This window comes from Garra rufa, chromosome 22, assembly GCF_049309525.1.
Source record: "Garra rufa chromosome 22, GarRuf1.0, whole genome shotgun sequence".
Classification (NCBI taxonomy): Eukaryota; Metazoa; Chordata; class Actinopteri; order Cypriniformes; family Cyprinidae; genus Garra; species Garra rufa.
The window spans coordinates 26,432,316-26,452,892 of NC_133382.1; the positions used below are offsets into that span (position 1 = coordinate 26,432,316).

The 20,577-nt window shown below is 37.0% G+C and overlaps 2 protein-coding genes across 2 annotated transcripts; one reads left to right on the forward strand and one right to left on the reverse strand.

Annotated features, from left to right (window-relative positions):
* The first annotated feature begins 5,116 nt into the window (after positions 1-5,116).
* phkg2 (phosphorylase kinase, gamma 2 (testis)) lies at positions 5,117-14,092 on the forward strand. Its single transcript, XM_073828105.1, has 10 exons — positions 5,117-5,290; positions 7,271-7,374; positions 7,453-7,628; positions 7,715-7,769; positions 8,674-8,739; positions 8,854-9,017; positions 9,137-9,227; positions 10,986-11,139; positions 11,225-11,350; positions 13,108-14,092. Exons 2-10 carry the CDS (start codon positions 7,280-7,282, stop codon positions 13,351-13,353), a joined length of 1,173 nt encoding a protein of 390 aa, XP_073684206.1. The 5' UTR covers positions 5,117-5,290; positions 7,271-7,279; the 3' UTR covers positions 13,354-14,092.
* Positions 13,737-19,965, reverse strand: cfap119 (cilia and flagella associated protein 119). Its single transcript, XM_073828106.1, has 9 exons — positions 19,870-19,965; positions 19,753-19,787; positions 19,604-19,669; positions 16,002-16,168; positions 15,840-15,910; positions 15,269-15,385; positions 14,947-15,019; positions 14,745-14,858; positions 13,737-14,296 (listed from the first exon to the last, which is right to left on the reverse strand). The coding sequence occupies exons 1-9, from the start codon at positions 19,891-19,893 to the stop codon at positions 14,136-14,138; spliced, it is 828 nt and encodes a 275-aa protein (XP_073684207.1). The 5' UTR covers positions 19,894-19,965; the 3' UTR covers positions 13,737-14,135.
* Between the last annotated feature and the right edge of the window lie 612 nt (positions 19,966-20,577).

The following is a 20,577-nucleotide window of genomic DNA, read 5'->3' on the forward strand; positions in this document are numbered from 1 at the left end:
ACCAGCTAAGTACCAGCATAAACCACCAAAGGACCAACATAAACCAGCAAAGGACCAGCATAAACCAGCAAAGGACCAGCATAAACCAGCTAAGTACCAGCATAAACCACCAAAGGACCAGCATAAACCACCAAAAGACCAACATAAACCAGCAAAGGACCAGCATAAACCAGTTAAGTACCAGCATAAACCAGCAAAGGACCAGCATAAACCTGCAAAGGACCAGCATAAACCAGCAAAGGACCAGCAAATGACCAGCATAAACCAGCTAAGGACCAGCATAAACCAGCAAAGGACCAGCAAAGGACCAACATAAACCAGCAAAGGACCAGCATAAACCAGCAAAGGACCAGCGTAAACCAGCAAAGGACCAGCGTAAACCAGCAAAGGACCAGCATAAACCAGCAAAGGACCAGCATAAACCAGCAAAGGACCAGCATAAACCAGCTAAGTACCAGCATAAACCACCAAAGGACCAGCATAAACCAGCAAAGGACCAGCGTAAACCAGCAAAGGACCAGCGTAAACCAGCAAAGGACCAGCATAAACCAGCAAAGGACCAGCATAAACCAGCAAAGGACCAGCATAAACCAGCTAAGTACCAGCATAAACCACCAAAGGACCAACATAAACCAGCAAAGGACCAGCATAAACCAGCAAAGGACCAGCATAAACCAGCTAAGTACCAGCATAAACCACCAAAGGACCAACATAAACCAGCAAAGGACCAGCATAAACCAGCAAAGGACCAGCATAAACCAGCTAAGTACCAGCATAAACCACTAAAGGACCAGCATAAACCACCAAAAGACCAGCATAAACCACCAAAAGACCAACATAAACCAGCAAAGGACCAGCATAAACCAGTTAAGTACCAGCATAAACCAGCAAAGGACCAGCATAAACCAGCAAAGGACCAGCAAATGACCAGCATAAACCAGCAAAGGACCAGCATAAACCAGCAAAGGACCAGCATAAACCTGCAAAGGACCAGCATAAACCAGCAAAGGACCAGCAAATAACCAGCAAAGGACCAGCAAAGGACCAGCATAAACCAGCAAAGGACCAGCAAATGACCAGCATAAACCAGCAAAGGACCAGCATAAACCTGCAAAGGACCAGCATAAACCAGCAAAGGACCAGCATAAACCAGCTAAGGACCAGCATAAACCAGCAAAGGACCAGCATAAACCAGCAAAGGACCAGCATAAACCAGCTAAGTACCAGCATAAACCACCAAAGGACCAACATAAACCAGCAAAGGACCAGCATAAACCAGCTAAGTACCAGCATAAACCACCAAAGGACCAACATAAACCAGCAAAGGACCAGCATAAACCAGCAAAGGACCAGCATAAACCTGCTAAGTACCAGCATAAACCACCAAAGGACCAACATAAACCAGCAAAGGACCAGCATAAATCAGCAAAGGACCAGCATAAACCAGCAAAGGACCAGCATAAACCAGCTAAGTACCAGCATAAACCACCAAAGGACCAACATAAACCAGCAAAGGACCAGCATAAACCAGCTAAGTACCAGCATAAACCACCAAAGGACCAACATAAACCAGCAAAGGACCAGCATAAACCAGCAAAGGACCAGCATAAACCTGCTAAGTACCAGCATAAACCACCAAAGGACCAACATAAACCACCAAAAGACCAACATAAACCAGCAAAGGACCAGCATAAACCAGTTAAGTACCAGCATAAACCACCAAAGGACCAGCATAAACCACCAAAAGACCAACATAAACCAGCAAAGGACCAGCATAAACCAGTTAAGTACCAGCATAAACCAGCAAAGGACCAGCATAAACCTGCAAAGGACCAGCATAAACCAGCAAAGGACCAGCAAATGACCAGCATAAACCAGCTAAGGACCAGCATAAACCAGCAAAGGACCAGCAAAGGACCAACATAAACCAGCAAAGGACCAGCATAAACCAGCAAAGGACCAGCGTAAACCAGCAAAGGACCAGCGTAAACCAGCAAAGGACCAGCATAAACCAGCAAAGGACCAGCATAAACCAGCTAAGTACCAGCATAAACCACCAAAGGACCAGCATAAACCAGCAAAGGACCAGCGTAAACCAGCAAAGGACCAGCGTAAACCAGCAAAGGACCAGCATAAACCAGCAAAGGACCAGCATAAACCAGCAAAGGACCAGCATAAACCAGCTAAGTACCAGCATAAACCACCAAAGGACCAACATAAACCAGCAAAGGACCAGCATAAACCAGCAAAGGACCAGCATAAACCAGCTAAGTACCAGCATAAACCACCAAAGGACCAACATAAACCAGCAAAGGACCAGCATAAACCAGCAAAGGACCAGCATAAACCAGCTAAGTACCAGCATAAACCACTAAAGGACCAGCATAAACCACCAAAAGACCAGCATAAACCACCAAAAGACCAACATAAACCAGCAAAGGACCAGCATAAACCAGTTAAGTACCAGCATAAACCAGCAAAGGACCAGCATAAACCAGCAAAGGACCAGCAAATGACCAGCATAAACCAGCAAAGGACCAGCATAAACCAGCAAAGGACCAGCATAAACCTGCAAAGGACCAGCATAAACCAGCAAAGGACCAGCAAATAACCAGCAAAGGACCAGCAAAGGACCAGCATAAACCAGCAAAGGACCAGCAAATGACCAGCATAAACCAGCAAAGGACCAGCATAAACCTGCAAAGGACCAGCATAAACCAGCAAAGGACCAGCATAAACCAGCTAAGGACCAGCATAAACCAGCAAAGGACCAGCATAAACCAGCAAAGGACCAGCATAAACCAGCTAAGTACCAGCATAAACCACCAAAGGACCAACATAAACCAGCAAAGGACCAGCATAAACCAGCTAAGTACCAGCATAAACCAGCAAAGGACCAGCATAAACCAGCTAAGTACCAGCATAAACCACCAAAGGACCAACATAAACCAGCAAAGGACCAGCATAAACCAGCTAAGTACCAGCATAAACCAGCAAAGGACCAGCATAAACCAGCTAAGTACCAGCATAAACCACCAAAGGACCAGCATAAACCAGCAAAGGACCAGCATAAACCAGCTAAGTACCAGCATAAACCAGCAAAGGACCAGCATAAACCAGCTAAGTACCAGCATAAACCAGCAAAGGACCAGCATAAACCAGCTAAGTACCAGCATAAACCACCAAAGGACCAACATAAACCAGCAAAGGACCAGCATAAACCAGCTAAGTACCAGCATAAACCACCAAAGGACCAACATAAACCAGCAAAGGACCAGCATAAACCAGCAAAGGACCAGCATAAACCAGCTAAGTACCAGCATAAACCACTAAAGGACCAGCATAAACCACCAAAAGACCAGCATAAACCACCAAAAAACCAACATAAACCAGCAAAGGACCAGCATAAACCAGTTAAGTACCAGCATAAACCAGCAAAGGACCAGCATAAACCAGCAAAGGACCAGCAAATGACCAGCATAAACCAGCAAAGGACCAGCATAAACCTGCAAAGGACCAGCATAAACCAGCAAAGGACCAGCATAAACCAGCAAAGGACCAGCAAATGACCAGCATAAACCTGCAAAGGACCAGCATAAACCAGCAAAGGACCAGCAAATGACCAGCATAAACCAGCAAAGGACCAGCAAAGGACCAGCAAAGGACCAGCATAAACCAGCAAAGGACCAGCATAAACCAGCAAAGGACCAGCAAAGGACCAGCATAAACCTGCAAAGGACCAGCAAAGGACCAGCATAAACCAGCAAAGGACCAGCATAAACCAGCAAAGGACCAGCAAATGACCAGCATAAACCAGCAAAGGACCAGCAAAGGACCAGCAAAGGACCAGCATAAACCAGCAAAGGACCAGCATAAACCAGCAAAGGACCAGCAAATGACCAGCATAAACCTGCAAAGGACCAGCATAAACCAGCAAAGGACCAGCAAATGACCAGCATAAACCAGCAAAGGACCAGCATAAACCAGCAAAGGACCAGCATAAACCTGCAAAGGACCAGCATAAACCTGCAAAGGACCAGCATAAACCAGCAAAGGACCAGCAAATGACCAGCATAAACCAGCAAAGGACCAGCAAAGGACCAGCATAAACCAGCAAAGGACCAGCATAAACCTGCAAAGGACCAGCATAAACCAGCAAAGGACCAGCATAAACCAGCTAAGGACCAGCATAAACCAGCAAAGGACCAGCATAAACCAGCATAAACCAGCAAAGGACCAGCATAAACCAGCTAAGGACCAGCAAATGACCAGCATAAACCTGCAAAGGACCAGCATAAACCAGCAAAGGACCAGCAAATGACCAGCATAAACCAGCAAAGGACCAGCAAAGGACCAGCAAAGGACCAGCATAAACCAGCAAAGGACCAGCATAAACCAGCAAAGGACCAGCAAATGACCAGCATAAACCTGCAAAGGACCAGCAAATGACCAGCATAAACCAGCAAAGGACCAGCATAAACCAGCAAAGGACCAGCAAAGGACCAGCATAAACCTGCAAAGGACCAGCATAAACCTGCAAAGGACCAGCATAAACCAGCAAAGGACCAGCAAATGACCAGCATAAACCAGCAAAGGACCAGCAAAGGACCAGCATAAACCTGCAAAGGACCAGCATAAACCAGCAAAGGACCAGCATAAACCAGCTAAGGACCAGCATAAACCAGCAAAGGACCAGCATAAACCAGCATAAACCAGCAAAGGACCAGCATAAACCAGCTAAGGACCAGCATAAACCAGCAAAGGACCAGCATAAACCAGCAAAGGACCAGCATAAACCAGCTAAAACCAGCACCCAGCACCAAAACATACCTAACCAGCATATGCTGTTTTTTTCAACAGGGCTGTCTATTCAGGGTCAGATAGCTCTCAGATTTTATAAAAAAATATTTTAATTTATGTTCTGAGGATGAACGAAGGTTTTGAACGACATATGGTTGAGTAATTAATGACAGCAGTGTGTTTTTCGGTAAACTATTAATTTGGTAAAACCAGAAAAAAAAACATTACCTCAAGAAATATGTTGTGCCGGTACCGCTCCATCCTATAGGTGGCAGTGATGAATAAAGACAGTATAGCAGCTGTCCTTTACAAAGCAGAGAAGTGCGAATCGTTGAGGGTAGTGTTGACAGTCCCCAGGAGCTCTATAAAAGTTTTCAACAGGGATATGGCAGTATTGTCAGTAGCTTCACATTTATGTTTTCAGCCGGACAGTTGAAAACACTGAGGCGTCAGATGACTGTGCACTTTGGCTGATTTTGTGGAAGTGGTTGTGAGTACACTTTCGCCTTTTCTGGGTTGGGACAAGACAGCATACGAGGTCATTGGTCGGAACAACTCATTTCTAAGAACAGTTAGACTGTTTGTTTTCGGTTATTGCTACTGTGTGCTTTTATTTCATGTGATGTAATGTTGGCATTACGCTCATTAGTATGCAAGCGTGTCGCTTAACCTTTTAATGCATGGATTATTAAATAAAACAAATAATTAAAATTAACGGTTTCTTTTTGCAGAACAAAAATTGAATTCAAAATATTTACGTTTTAATAATAATAATAATAATAATGTATTTTGAGAGGGGTACACATTTTGTCCACTGTAAGTTAGCCACCATGTTTTTAAAGTTGTAATGTAAACAAATGGCACCTAAAGAAGCTTATGTCAGTTAACTTAAGAATATGCCCGTTATAGCAACTAGCTTACAACATTTATTACGAACATGTAAAATATCATGCCGTAATAAATTACGACCTCTCTGAATAGAAAATATTGCAAATTGTATCAGTACCTGAACCCTCCTGTCACAACAAACATACACAACCCCCCACCACAAATGCACGTAGACCACATGTCCTTATTGTGTACGTGCAGTTTACAGCATGTCGATTTTGCTCGAATGTCACAAAATATAGACAGTAGAGATTCCAACAAGGCGTGCACAATATTGTTAACTTCAATATTTTTGTGAAACTAAATTTTATTATTTTTTTTACTTGTGTTTTTGTAAAAAAAACCTGTAACATTATATATTTATAAGTCATTTTACTTCTATACATACCCAGTCAAAATTTATTCTTAAAATTAGTCTCCTCTGCTCACCAAGCCTGCATATATTTGATCCGAAGTACACAGAAAAACAGTAAACACAGTAAAATTTTAAAATATTTTTACTATTTAAAGTAACTGTTTTTCATTTGAATATATTTCAAAATGTAATTTATTCCTGTGATTTTAAAGCTGCATTTTTGGCATCATTACTGCAGCCACATGATCCTTCAGAAATCATTCTATTAATTCTGATTTGCTGCTTAAAAAACACTTATTATTATTAATATGTGAACAGCTGAGTAGAATTCTTTCAGGTTTCTTTGATGAATATAACGTTTTGAAGAACAGCATTTATCTGAATTATTTTTTTTGTAACATTATACATGTCTTTAGCATCACTTTTGATCAATTGAAATCACCCTTGCTAAATACTAAAATATTTTACAAAAGCTTTTTATTTCAGATAAATGCTGATCTTTGGATCTTTCTATTCATCAAAGAATCCTAAAGAAAAAGTACTGTTGTTGTTAACAATAACAATAATAATAATAATAATAATAATAAATGTTTCTTGAAAGCAAATGAGCATATTACAATGATTTCTGAAGGATCATGTGACACTGAAGACTGAAGTAAGGATGATGAAAATTTAGCTTTGATCACAGGAATAAATTACATTTTAAAATACATTCAAAAAGAAAGCAGTTATTTTAAATAGTAAAAATATTGCAAATTATTACTGATTTGACTGCATTTTGGATCTAATAAATGCAGGCTTGGTAAGCAGAAGAGACTTCTAAAAAACCTTGACTAGTGTATATAATAAAAATATTGCTTAATAAATATTTTATTAGTCACAGTAGATCTTGATGGAAAATCCCAAAGGAATAAACTACAAAAAAAAAAAGAAAAGTGTGCTTAACTACTTATCATTGACCATGCTGAATTAAAAGGGAGCATTGATGTAGAATTATGGGGCTCAGGTAAACAGCTGCAGTGGTTTAGACGTAATATCATACCCTAAATGGCCAGAAAATAGCTTTTAAAGATCTGTACAATATAGTGGAAATTGTGCATTAGAGGTTTTGAATATAATAGCACAATCGTGACTGACTGATTGATTGATTAGGCAATACACAAGAAGCAAGCATGCATACTTTCTTTTCACTTTTAAACTCAAAGTAAATAAATGTGTCTGGTTCAGGTTATCAGTATGACTCGCGATATCATTCTTGGAGATGAGCTGCCTGACTGGGTCGGCGCGAAAGAGTTTTATCAGAAGTATGATCCCAAAGAGGTGATTGGCAGGTGAGCATTTGTTTTATTCATTGTGTTTGATTTGTCATTTATTGAGATGTTTTGTAACTGAACTGTCCCCATGTGCAGAGGTGTGAGCAGTGTGGTGCGGAGATGTGTACACAAACACACGGGGCAGGAGTTTGCGGTGAAGATCATTGAGATCACCGCAGAGAAAATGACAGAACAGCAGTTAGAAGAGGTGAAGAGCTCCACACTGAAGGAGATCCATGTGCTCACTGTGGTGAAGGGCCACCCGTCTATTAGTGAGTCTGAATTGTATTGCTAATGTTTGAACATCAGTTCAAACCTTTCTAAGTAGTAACTGACTTAATCTGTGCTCCTTTTTCAGTCACACTTATTGATTCTTATGAGTCAACAACCTTCATATTTTTGGTGTTTGACCTGTAAGTATATATTATATTGTTATATTATTATACGCTATCTTTGAAAAGTTTGGGGTCAGTAAGGTTTTTTTTAATGAAATTAATAATTTCATTCAGCAAGGATGCATTAAAATGATCAAAAGTGACAGTAAAAACAAATAAATGTTACAAAAGATTTGTATATCAAATACAGTTGTAGTCAAAAGTTTACATACACCTTGCAGATTCTGCAAAATATTATGCTAGAATATACAAAATGCATGTTATTTTTTTAGTACTGACCTGAATAAGATATTTTGCATAAAGACATTTACATATAGTTCACAAGAGAAAATAATAGCTGAATTTATAAAAATTACCCTGTTCAAAAGTATGATTCTTCATACTATGTTGTTTTTTTTAGTGATAGATTTTCATGCTTAAAATGCCTGCTGTTCTTCAAAAAAAAAAAAAAAATCAGGTCCCACAGATTCTATGGTTTTCAGCAGTTTTGTTTGTTTGAACCCTTTCCAACTGACTGTATGATTTTGAGATCCATTTTTTCACACTGAGGACAACTGAGGGACTCATATGCAACTATTACTCAAGGTTCAAACACTCACTGATGCTTCAGAAGGAGCCAGGGGTGTAAACCTGAACAGAATGAAGATGTGTACTTGTTTTCTTATTTTGCCTTAATATATATATTTTTTCATTTAGTACTGCCTTCAGAAGCTACAGAAGATACTTACATGTTTTCCAGAAGACAAAATAAGTTAAATTTACCCTGATCTGCAAATTCAAAAACTTTTCACCCCTGGCTCTTAATGCATTGTTTCCTTCTGAAGCATCAGGGATCGTTTGAACCTTTTGTAATATTTAATATTTTTACTGTATTTTTGACCAAATAACGTTTGAACAGTAGTGTATATAACTTTTTGTACAGCATGAGAAGAGGAGAACTATTTGATTACTTGACTGAAAAAGTCACTCTCAGTGAAAAGGAAACCAGGTGAGTTTTCAATTTATTCTTAGATCTTGCTTCAAGTTTCTTTGGTAGCAAAATGTCCTTCTCATACCTTAATTATACCTTAAATATTTCCTGCAAAACCCTTCTTGCTTTTAGGAGTATGATGCGTGCTCTTCTGGAGGCTGTTCAGTATTTGCATTCTCTAAATATTGTACATCGTGACCTCAAACCTGAAAATGTTCTGCTAGACAACCAGGGACACATCAAACTTTCTGACTTTGGCTTTTCAGTCCAGCTGGGGCCTGATGAAAAACTAAGAGGTGGGAAAATCAATCCTGTCCTTCCACAGCAGCAAATCAAAACAGATTTTTCTAATTGAACAGTGTAGAGTGATTTTACACTGGTCTTTGTCAATTTCCTTTTTTTTAATTTTTTTTAGAGTTGTGTGGAACACCAGGATATTTGGCACCAGAGATTCTAAAGTGCTCCATGGATGAGACACATGAGGGATATGGGAAAGAAGTTGATCTGTGAGTAAATAAGTAAATATGTAATATAAGTCTTAGGTGTCCCCAGAATGTGTCTTTGAATTTTTAGCTCAAAATACCTCACAGATCATTTATTATATAATTTTGAAAATGCCTATTTTGAGTGGAAGCAGAAACACACTGTTTTCATGCATGTCTCTTTGAATGCAAATGAGCTGCTGCTCTATGCCCCTTTTCAAGAATTGACCTGTGCCTTTACAGATCCTGCTTCAGATATTCTGCCCAAAAACAAATGTTTGGTTTTGATTATCATGTCTATCGGTCTGAAATCATGCGTTTTAAATAGGGGTGGGAGAAAAAATTTTGATTCTGAATCAATTCTGAGCTTGTACGTGTGCATGCTAGAGGCGCTGCGGCTGAATGCAGCCTGTTAAAGCTGCCACTGTCTATGTTCTCATCAGTAATAATAAAATGGCAAAATCAGGTCATTCTCAGCTGTGACGGCACACCGAGAGAGGCTGCTCCCACAATAGTAGATTGACATGAGCACCTTACCTTGGACCCGCCCTCACCGAGCTAAAACAGTCTGACTCTGATCGACTCAGGTCCAGGAGAAGAAGAGAATGTCTCAGATTAAGCAATTGAGGTGTTCTGTTTTTGGATGTAATAATGAACATGGCAGTAGTCATTTACTTCCGACATCTGAGCCGCTGAAGACGCAGAGGATTAACGTTACTTTCAGTTTCGAAAGGAAAGCGCTGATCCCGATCGACATATGCCTCTATGCTCGTGTGAATCATTCCAGATGCAGCTTCACCCACAGCAGAAGTGAGTATAAAGGTTTTTTATGCATCTTTGGAAATGGCCTTTCTTAATAATGTGCTTGTTGGCAAGTTTTACCACTATATGCGGCTAAATAAACATTACGACCCATCATACCAGGCAGAAAAGGGCGGGGCGAACAGAGCTCATTTGCATTTAAAGGGACCTTGAAATAAAAGGTTGATAAAAAAGTTGTTTTTTTTTTTTGTTTTTTTTTGCAGAGCTGATTTTGACATGGTAAAAGGGTGTTTTTTTTAAACTACTGTTGAGAATTTTTAGCCAAAGTATATTATAGACTTTTCATATAGACCCTAAAGAATCATATGAACTTGGGCATCCAATGATCCCTTTAAACTAAGTTCTCTTTTATGTCATATTGCACTTAAACTCAAAAACACACAAGTTTAAGTTTAAAAATCACACCCGAGTTACAAAAGCAGTTGGTTATGTCTGTGAAGGTAAACAGCTGGGAACGAAATTGCATGTTTATATTATATTTGTGTGGCAGCAGAGTGATATACAGTAAATAAATCAATAAATCCGCTGCTCTCTTGTCTCCTCTGAGGCTGGGACTCTAAATAGTGTGCTGTGCTCGTCTGCGCAGCTAAATACAGAACAGTTAACATGCTTTGCTTAAACTTTTGCCAGTGCCGGTGTCACTTGCGAAAACGAATTAGTGGCTTTGTGGGTGGAAACGTGCAGATTAAGGGCAGGTAATATTATTTTAAAATCCCCTTCCTACGTCACAGATGGAGCGAAATCTGACACGCTCGTTTTTTTCGCATGCTTGCAGAAAAAGGCTTATCAAAACAAAGTTACTGGGTTGTCCTTTTTCACGTTTTTATGGGTTGGTACGATTATAGCACTTAAAAATGGAAAAAGTTAGATTTTGATGATATGTCATATTTAAACCTTTCTTTGGGTCACAAAAGCATTGTACTGCAGTTGGTTCATCCTTTGCTCCATGTTCTCCCACAGGTGGGCTTGTGGTGTGATCATGTTCACGCTTCTTGCTGGGTCTCCACCATTCTGGCATCGTAAACAGATGCTTATGCTGAGAATGATCATGGAAGGCCGGTACCAGTTTAGTTCTCCAGAGTGGGATGACCGGTCTGACACTGTCAAAGACTTGGTGAGATTTTCTTAACATACGAGCAAACTGCTAGTATTGAGAAATGTAACTATATAATGGTACCATTCCCTTATAATTGCCCTAGATCTCAAGGCTGTTAGTGGTGGAACCCACACTTCGCCTCACGGCTGAACAAGCTTTAGCTCATCCTTTCTTCCGTCAGTACCAAAAGGAGGATGTGCGGCTCTTCAGCCCCAGGAAAACATTTAAGGTGTGTGTTTGTTTGTGTGTTTTCAAAAGTTTAGTTTATAAATAGTTCATTCAAAAGTTTGGTGTTGTTTTTTTATGTTTTTGAAATGAGTCTCTTATGCTCACCAAGACTGCATTTGAAAATTACAGTTAAAACAGTAATATTGTGAAATGTCATCACAATTTAAAATAACTATTTTCTATTTTAATATTTTAAAATGTAATTTATTCCCATAATGGCAAAGTTACATTTTCAGCAGCCATCTTTATGCTCATGAAGCCTTTTTTTTTATTATCAATGTTGAAAATCTTATTTATGTGAAAAATGTCACATTGTTTTCAGGATACTTTGATGAAAGAAAATTAAAAAAGGACAGCATTTGTTTGAAATATAAACCTTTTGCAACATTATAAATGTTTTTAATGTCACTTTTGAACAAATTAAAGCATCCTTGCTGAATAAAAATATTAATTTATTTTTTTAAACTTTTCAACAGTAGTGTATTTAGAGACTTTTTCCACTTGACTTCTAAATTACTTTAAAAAAAGATATACAGTTGAAGTCAAAAGTTTACATACAGCTTGCAAAATCTGCAAAATGTTAATTATTTTACCAGAATAAGAGGGATCATACAAAATGCATGTTATTTTTTATTTAGTACTGACTTTAATCAGATATTTCACATAAAATACATTTACATATAGTGCACAAGAGAAAATAATAGTTGAATTTATAAATATGACCCCATTCAAAAGTTTACATACACTTGAAACTTAATACTGTGTTGTTACCTGAATGATCCAAAGCTGTTTTTTTGTTTAGTGATAGTTGTTCATGAGTCCCTTGTTTGTCCTGAACAATTAAACTGCCTGCTGTTCTTCAGAAAAATCTATCAGGTCCCACTAATTCTTTGGTTTTTTAGCATTTTTGTGTATTTGAACTGTTTCCAACAATGACTGTATGATTTTGAGATCCATCTTTTCACACTGAGGACAACTGACGAACTCATATTGCAACTATTACAGAAGGTTCAAACACTGATGCTCCAGAAGGAAACACAATGGAATAAGAGCCAGGGGTGTACATTTTTGAACAGAATTAAGATGTGTAAATTTTTCTTATTTTGCTTAAATATCATCTTTTTTCATTTAGTACTACCCTTCAGAAGCTACAGAAGATACTTACATGTTTCCCAGAAGACAAAATAAGTTAAATTTACCCTGATCTTCAAATTCAAAAATTTTCAACCCCGGCTCTTAATTGTGTTCCTTCTGGAGCATCAGAGAGCGTTTGAATCTTCAGTATTAGTTGCATACGAGTCCCTCAGTTGTCCTTGGTGTAAAAAGATGGCTCTCAAAATCATACAGTCATTGTTGGAAAGGGTTCAAATACATACAAAATGCTGAAAAACCAAAGAATTTTTCTATCCCAGGACAAACAAGGAACTCATTAACAACTATCACTAAAAAAAAAAATACAAAAAACGTAGAACATTGAGGTAAGAACACAGTATTATGAATTAAGTGTTTGTAAACATTTTTATAAATTCAACTATTATTTTGTCTTGTGGGCTATAAATGTCTTTTATGTGAAATATCTTATTCAGGTCAATACTAAATAAAAATGTCATTTGGTATGATTCCTCTTATTTAGCTAAAATAATTAACGTACAAGGTGTATGTAAACTTTTGACTTCAACTATAAATATAAAAAAAGCTTTCTTTTTTTAGACAACAGTTGTAAAAGCTGTAATTCAAAATGGTTCTTTGCATTTTCAGGCCCTGATCTTGACTGTGTTAGCTTGTATACGAATGCAGTGCCGCTACTACCGAGCCAGACCATTAACAAAGGAGCTCCTAGCAAGAGACCCTTATTCCATCCGCGGTGTGCGCAAGCTGATCGACGGCTGTGCTTTCCGCATATATGGACACTGGGTCAAGAAAGGAGAGCAACAGAACCGAGCTGCTCTATTCCAGAACACAGCTAAGATCATTCTACTGGGCCTTGAAGACCTTGACAACTAAAGGTCATATTTTTGTTTCTAAAGATATCTCTCCTCTGTCCATTTACAGTTTTATTGTTTTTGTCCTTTTTGTTTGTTTGTTTGTTTTAGGGACTATAGATAGGGACTATAACCTGCCTATCCATAAGGCGCACAAAACACATCTATTTATAGCTGAACTTTAAAGATGGATGGTGCTTTCTGATTTTAACAGCATCCCATGTGACCACATTTTAACCACTCACTGTGCATTTACGGTTTTAAAATGTAGTTTTATCACATTCTTATTAGTGGTATCATCTGATATTACTTATTATATGGATCAACTTGATATGAAGAGATAAAGTTAAAAATTACCAGAGCTAATCTTCAATTCAAGCTCTGTAGTCTTTGACACAAAGCAGATACTATTTGAATTTATTATCATTCTTATGCTTCAAAAACAATTCCAGATTGTTGAAGACTAAACCATAGATGGACAGGGAACATATAACAACGTGGACTTTTAATACAAAGGATAACATACTTGAAAAACAGCATTACAGTTGTGTAACCCTACTGAGAGTTGTTTTAAAATCTTTCCAAAATTGTGTGTACGTGCTTTTTCATTTCATCCTCTTAAATATGTTTGACCACTTTTTTGTTTTTATTGTAGATTAGACATTATACATTTATCATCAAGGTACTGTACTAATTCTAAACAGGTAAACATATATGATTAATATATATAATTACTGTTTTTTGTGTGTTTTTTTGCTTTTTAAATGAGTGGTTTCCAAAACTAAAGAAGTGGGACCTATTTTCTTACTTCTTAACTTGAATGTTGGTCTCCAGTTTACTAATGGCATTATTTAGCTGATCAGCACTGTCCTGGAGCCGTCGTTGTAGCTGAGCAGTCAAACGCATCACTTCATCCCTCACTTCCTGTTGAACAATGGTCCTAAGCTCAGAATTTGGAGAAGACTCTTTTGGGGGGGGAAAAGCATAATATAAACATAAAAACATGTTTTTATTTTATTTGTTGTATGTAGTATTATAAATTAGAGCGTGCAGTTTGGCATCAATAATATGTAATCACTGTTTTAAAAAACTTTCACTTGTCTACAGGTTTTCTAAATTACTCAAATAAATTCTAAATTAAAAAATAAATGTTTTTGTGTTTTCACTTCATTGAAATTTAGCTTTTTTATTTTTATAATTTAATTATATTTTGTTAAAGGTTTTAATAACAAATTATAAATAAAAATTAAATTATACATTTTTCATTTATAATAATTAGTGGATGAACTTATTCATTGATTTGTACTAACAAAAATATATTTTCGAGCTAATGCCTTGCTAGTTTGTTTTTGGAGTTGTCATATTTACTTTAAATGTAATTAAACCTGTTGATAAACTGTGATATATTAGTACCTTGTTCGAGACTGTCTGTCTCTGTAGTCTTTATTTCCAGTGCAGCACTTTGTTGAACTTCTCCATCCGTTTCTGTCTCCCTCTCAGTTTCTCTTTTGCCATCTGCAACACTTTCTTTAAACAACAATTGAGCGTATATGCTTTTAGTCCTCAGTTATATGCTATAGGTGTATTTTATTTTATCAGGTGTGCTTTACTTTACCAGATTGGGCAGTTTTGTCTATATCTGTGTCCTCAGGTATTCCAATATATGACAAAGATATATCCAGCTGTACCTTTACCATGAAAGAGAAAGAGGTCATAAAGGTCATCATTTATTTTCCTGTTAACATAAATTAAAAATTCGTACTTACAGGTCAAAAGTTTACATACACCTTTCAGAATCTGCAAAATGTTAATTATTTTATCAAAATAAGAGGGATCATATAAAATTCATGTTATTTTTGGCTCTTATTTTAGTAAAATAATTACTATTTTGCAGACTCTGCAAGGTGTTAAATGTAAATTCACAGCCTCATACATACCTCTGGGGTAAAAATGTATTTGTATAAAAAATAATGTCTCATATATGTGTTGATGAAATAGAACAAAATTTGTGTCACTTGCTCCGAGCTGAAAAGGTCAATACTGAAAGGAGGTCTCTGTGTATGATGGGGGGAAAGAACAAAAGAGGATTGAGCACAAAAATGTTTGTTATGTGTGGTTTTTGAAAGATGTGTATGCTTCAAAAGTCCAGTAAAAATAGCAATATTGTGAAATATTATTACAATTTAAAATAACTTTTTAATTTTAATCATTGTAAAATGTTATTTATTCATATGAAGGCAAAACTAAATTTTACTTCAGTCTTCAGTGTCACATAATCTTTCAGAAATTATTTAAATATGTTGATTTGGTGCCCAAGAAGCATTTATTATGCAGGCTTGGTAAGCAGAAAAGACTAGTTTAAAAACATTACAAAACTTTTGACTGGTAGTGTAAATGTATTTACTGTCACTTTTGATCAAAATGCATCCATGCCAAATAGAAAGTATTAATTTCTTGCAAACAAAATTTTACTGAACCAAGCATTTGAACAGTAGTATATGTACATACCCTAACTGAATGGCAAAGCAGAAGTTCACTGCAGTAGGTAAAACACTGATCTGTGTTATTGAGGGGTGTTTCTGAAAAGTTGACAAGAAAGGATGTTTATATCTTCTTGTACAAAATCATAACAATACAGTTAACTCTCAATGGGTACTGTGAACACACCACCTGTGTTAAACTGGTGCACGTTTTTGAAAATGGAGATGAGAACTGACGTTTGTTCCCTGTTAAAATCTTGCTCTTTGCAGAACCACACAAGATTTGTGTACAACTCAAGTAGTACTCTCTGTTTTGGTTGAGCCACATCAGAGGCCAATAATGCACGGCACAAAATCCTGAAAGGAAAACAGACAATACACATTCATCTAATACCTGCAATGTCCTAAACATGAATCAGTTACTATTAGGGTCATTCCTGTTATGAAACACATTTTCATTTCTGTAAACTAATGTGCTTGTGATGCATCTCTATAAAAGGGTGTAACGGATTTAAGAAATGAGCTTTGGTCTAGCTTAGGCATTTATACTAATTCATTATACACTACCAGTCAAAAGTATTTTAACAGTAAGATTTGTAATCTTTTTAAAGAAGTCTCTTCTGCTCACCAAGCCTGCATTTATTTGATCCAAAGTACAGCCAAACCGAAATATTTTTATTATTTAAAATAACTGTTTTCTATTTAAATATATTTTAACTGTTACTTTTACTCCAGTCTTCAGTGTCACACGATCCTTCAAAAATCATTCTAATATGCTGATTTGCTGCTTAAGAAACATGCATTATTAATATCAATATTTAAAACGGTTGAGTACATTTTTTCAGGATTCTTTGATAAATAGAAAGATCCAAAGATCAGCATTTATCTGAAATACAAGGCTTTATACACTATACCAGGGCTATTCAATTGGCGGCCCGCGGGCCCAATGCGGCCCGCCAATCATCTTCGTCCGGCCCGAGGGAGCAGCAGGTGGCTTGAATGGTTTTTGCACTAATTAGTTTGTCCACTAGGCGGCGGGCCAGCCAAAAAAGAAAAGCAAGAGAGCCAAGAACAACAACAATCTACCGGAGATCGCAACATCATCAATAGACGGCAGATTTGACAAGCGTTTGTAGGGCTCCAGACTGCGACCAAATGGTCGCATTTTTTCTGCCGGTGCGACTAAATTTTGTGAGCGGTCGCAATGGCGCGACCACCGCGTTATTCAACTCATACGCGCTGCTATTTCTGTTTCATACGAGAAACATTAAATGGCAAACGAAGCGAAAGAGAAACCATAGCGCGCCACGTTTGAGCTGCGCAGCGCGGACCGTTTATCAGCTCGGACCGCAAACACACTTGTCCAAGCTCAGAACAGCATCGGGAACCAAAGTTGATTTCGCGACACTGTTACTGCACAGTGCTGCGAGATCCAGTGAAAAGTGTTTGAATTCGCCCAGAATGAATTAAGGTTGCTGAAAGATCAGTGAGAATCATTCAAATTCTGCTCAGAATTCTGTTATAAACAGCGCTGATGTAGGCTATGTCAGACAACCAGAAGTCACACCAACTTAAGCAAAGTCGAATGTTATTACATTATTCATTTCAGGGTTTGTACAACCTTTTGAGAGAGAAATTCAAGCACTTTTCAATGACTTTAAAGCATTTTGCACAACCATTTTAAACACTTTAAAGCTCTTATGATCCAATTTGAATGTTATCTTGATGGCCAAAATATACTTTGTGGTAAACAAACACTTATGTAAAATTAAAAACATAAAATATCGATTATAACCAGTATATGGCAATAATAATCTGTCTATTTTATGCATATACAATTTATAGTTTATGTGAAGATTGTTTTAAAATCACCTAAATTAAAAGCTGTTATATATTTCAGAGCCTATTAAATGTTGGGCTTTCAATTCTACTGTAATGTTGAATGGACATAATTAATATGTAAAACTGAGAGAAAATTCATTTAATAGAGTCACCAGTAGCAATATTGAAATCAATACTTCATTAATAATAGGCTACTTGGTAAAAAGATGCTATTAAACACATATTTAAAAATACTTTGTTGTTTCTACCTTAATTTGGAGGTTCATTGTGAAATTATGACAGTATAAATATATAAATATGCGATTATTCATGATTAATTACAAAAAAAGTGTGATTTTTTTTTTTTTAATTGATTGACAGACAGCACCTTAACCTTTTATAGATGTTGGTGTTGGTAATATTAGTTCATTTTAGTGAAAATGCATTTCAGTGTAATTGTATAGGCCCCCTAGAAAAAGATCGGGACGGCCCCCATCCCCTTGGCCCACTTCAAATTTCCAGTTCGATAATCCGGCCCTCAAATGGATCTAATTGAATAGCCCTGCACTATACCATTCAAAAGCTTGGATGATAAAGACATTTATAATGTTACAAAAGATTTCAGATAAATGCTGTTCTTCTCAACTTTCTATTCATCAAAGAAACCTGAAAAATTTTACTCAGCTGTTTTCAACATAATAATAATAATAATAATAATAATAATAATAATAATAATAATAATAATAATAAATGTTTTTTGAGCAGCAAATCAGAATATTAGAATGATTTCTGAAGATGACTGGAATAATGATACTAAAAATTCAGCTTTGAAACCACAGGAATGAATTACATTTCAACATGTATTCAAATAGAAAACTTATTTTAAATACAGTGCCTTCCAAAAGTATTCATACCCCTTAATTTTTTCACGTTTTGTTGCAGCATTATGTTAAACTGCTTTAAATTGGTTTTTCTCCACATCAGTTTACACTCCATACACCATAATAATGACAAAGCAAAAAACGGATTTGCAAATTTTACAATTTTATTAAAAATAAAACACTGAAATAAGTACATTGAATATGTATCCATACCCTTAACTCAGTACATGAAGCACCTTTACAGCCTCAAGTCTTTTTGGGTATGATGTGACAAGCTTTGCACATCTGCATTTGGCAATTATCTGCCATTCTTTGCCTCACCTTTTCACCTCTCAAGCTCTGTCAGCTTGGATGGGGGCTGGCAGACATTTTCTAGAGTCCTAGTTGCTCCAATCGTCTTCCATTATGGATAATGGAGGCTACATGCTTCTGTGAACCTTCAATGCAGCAGATTTTTTCTGAACTCTTCCCTAGATCATTGCCTTAATGCAAGTCTGTCACTGAGCTCTACAGGCAGTTATCTTGACCTCAGGACTTGGTTTTTGCTCTGATATGCATTTTCAGCTGTTAGACCTTTTCTGAGAGGTGTGTGCCTTTCTAAATCATACTCATTCAAATGAATTTGCCACAGTTTAACTCCACTCAAAGTGTAGTAACATCTAGAAGCAAAATGAATGCTCCTGAGCTAAATTTCGAGTGTCCCAGAAAAGGGTATGAATACTTATGCAATGGGATCTTTTCAGTTTTTTTATTTCTAATAAATTTGCAAAGTTGTTACAAACCTGTTTTTTGCTTTGTCATTATGGTGTATGAGATGTAGATTGATGTGGAAAAAAAAAGTAATTTAAAGCAGTTTAACATGATGCTGCAACAAAACAAAACGTACCAAAAAAAGGAGTATGAATACTTTCGCAAGGCACTGTAGGAAAATATTTCACAATATTACTGTGTTGCTGTACTTTAGATCAAATAAATGCAGGCTTGGTGAGCAGAACAGACTTATTTTTAAAAAAAATCTTACTGTTCAAATACTTTTGACTGGTAGTATATATCTTTTTCAGGCCACAAAGTTTATAATATAAAGGTAAACCTTTCCATCTCTGGTTTGGAATTGCTCTTCTCAATCTCTTCCATATCACTGTGTTTCAGATCAGCCCTAAAAAATGCAATCAACAAGAGTTTTAATGTGTTTGTGTCTGAATATGTTCGAACTGGATTTATTATGAGAGTGGGACCTACCATAACAGCACTCGAGCTCTTGGAGGCTGGGGAACCTAAAAAAGATTACAAACAATGTACAAAAACGTACAATATTGATAAAATGACTATTTACTTTTGAAAAAGTATAGCGTTTACCCTAATGTTCTCTAAAGGCTTCATTTCTCCCCCTGGCAGTCTCTGAAAACTGCTCTATAAAATATTGATCTAAACCATCTGTATATGTTGCATCGTATCCTAGCAACTGATTTTTTTTTTCTGTAAAAAAACCCCCACCAACTTAAAACCCTATGCTTAAAACCCACGAAATCCTCACAGAGGGTGCACGCTATGACTTCAATATTAAATTAAATGATAAAAATAAGGGACAACTGTAATTATTGTTTTAATTACACGTGTTTTCCACGAATCAACGAATGAATTAATTTTAAAGCCAACTTTTATTTTCACCTTGCGGTTTAAGGGAAGTGACGTAATGCATCAGACCTGCACGAAAGAGTCCACAACCTTACGTTATTCAAATCGCTCAATTCGAGTAAAAGCATCTGTGAATACAACAAATGTCTAAAAAGGTATGAGTGCTACAAACAAAAACGTTTTCACATCCTCGAAGGCCTTTCTATACCCGCTTACTTTTATTTTGATAGACAATGCTTTTTCCTGTAGTGTCAACGTTCACATCTTCTACTGTTCTTCCTGTTTTCCGACCGGAGCGGAGGTTTGTTTCTGTGTGCAAAGAAAACCATTAACACAACTATATTTTAATGCACATTCGTTACAGTGAGGTAGCTAAAACGTTGTCGTATGATATACGACCTACAGTTAGGAAAGAATGCAAATTATAAT

Bases quoted from the DNA above. Each gene is read 5' to 3' on its own strand.
- phkg2 (XM_073828105.1), top strand. From the start codon at position 7,280: ATGACTCGCGATATCATTCTTGGAGATGAGCTGCCTGACTGGGTCGGC. The intron at 7,770-8,673 runs GTAAGTATATAT...CTTTTTGTACAG, and splicing joins ATATTTTTGGTGTTTGACCT to CATGAGAAGAGGAGAACTAT. The intron at 11,351-13,107 runs GTGTGTGTTTGT...TTGCATTTTCAG, and splicing joins GCCCCAGGAAAACATTTAAG to GCCCTGATCTTGACTGTGTT.
- cfap119 (XM_073828106.1), bottom strand. From the start codon at position 19,893: ATGAAGCCTTTAGAGAACATTAGG. The intron at 19,670-19,752 runs GTAGGTCCCACT...TGCATTTTTTAG, and splicing joins AGAGCTCGAGTGCTGTTATG to GGCTGATCTGAAACACAGTG. The intron at 16,169-19,603 runs GTTTACCTTTAT...TTTTCCTTTCAG, and splicing joins TCCAAACCAGAGATGGAAAG to GATTTTGTGCCGTGCATTAT.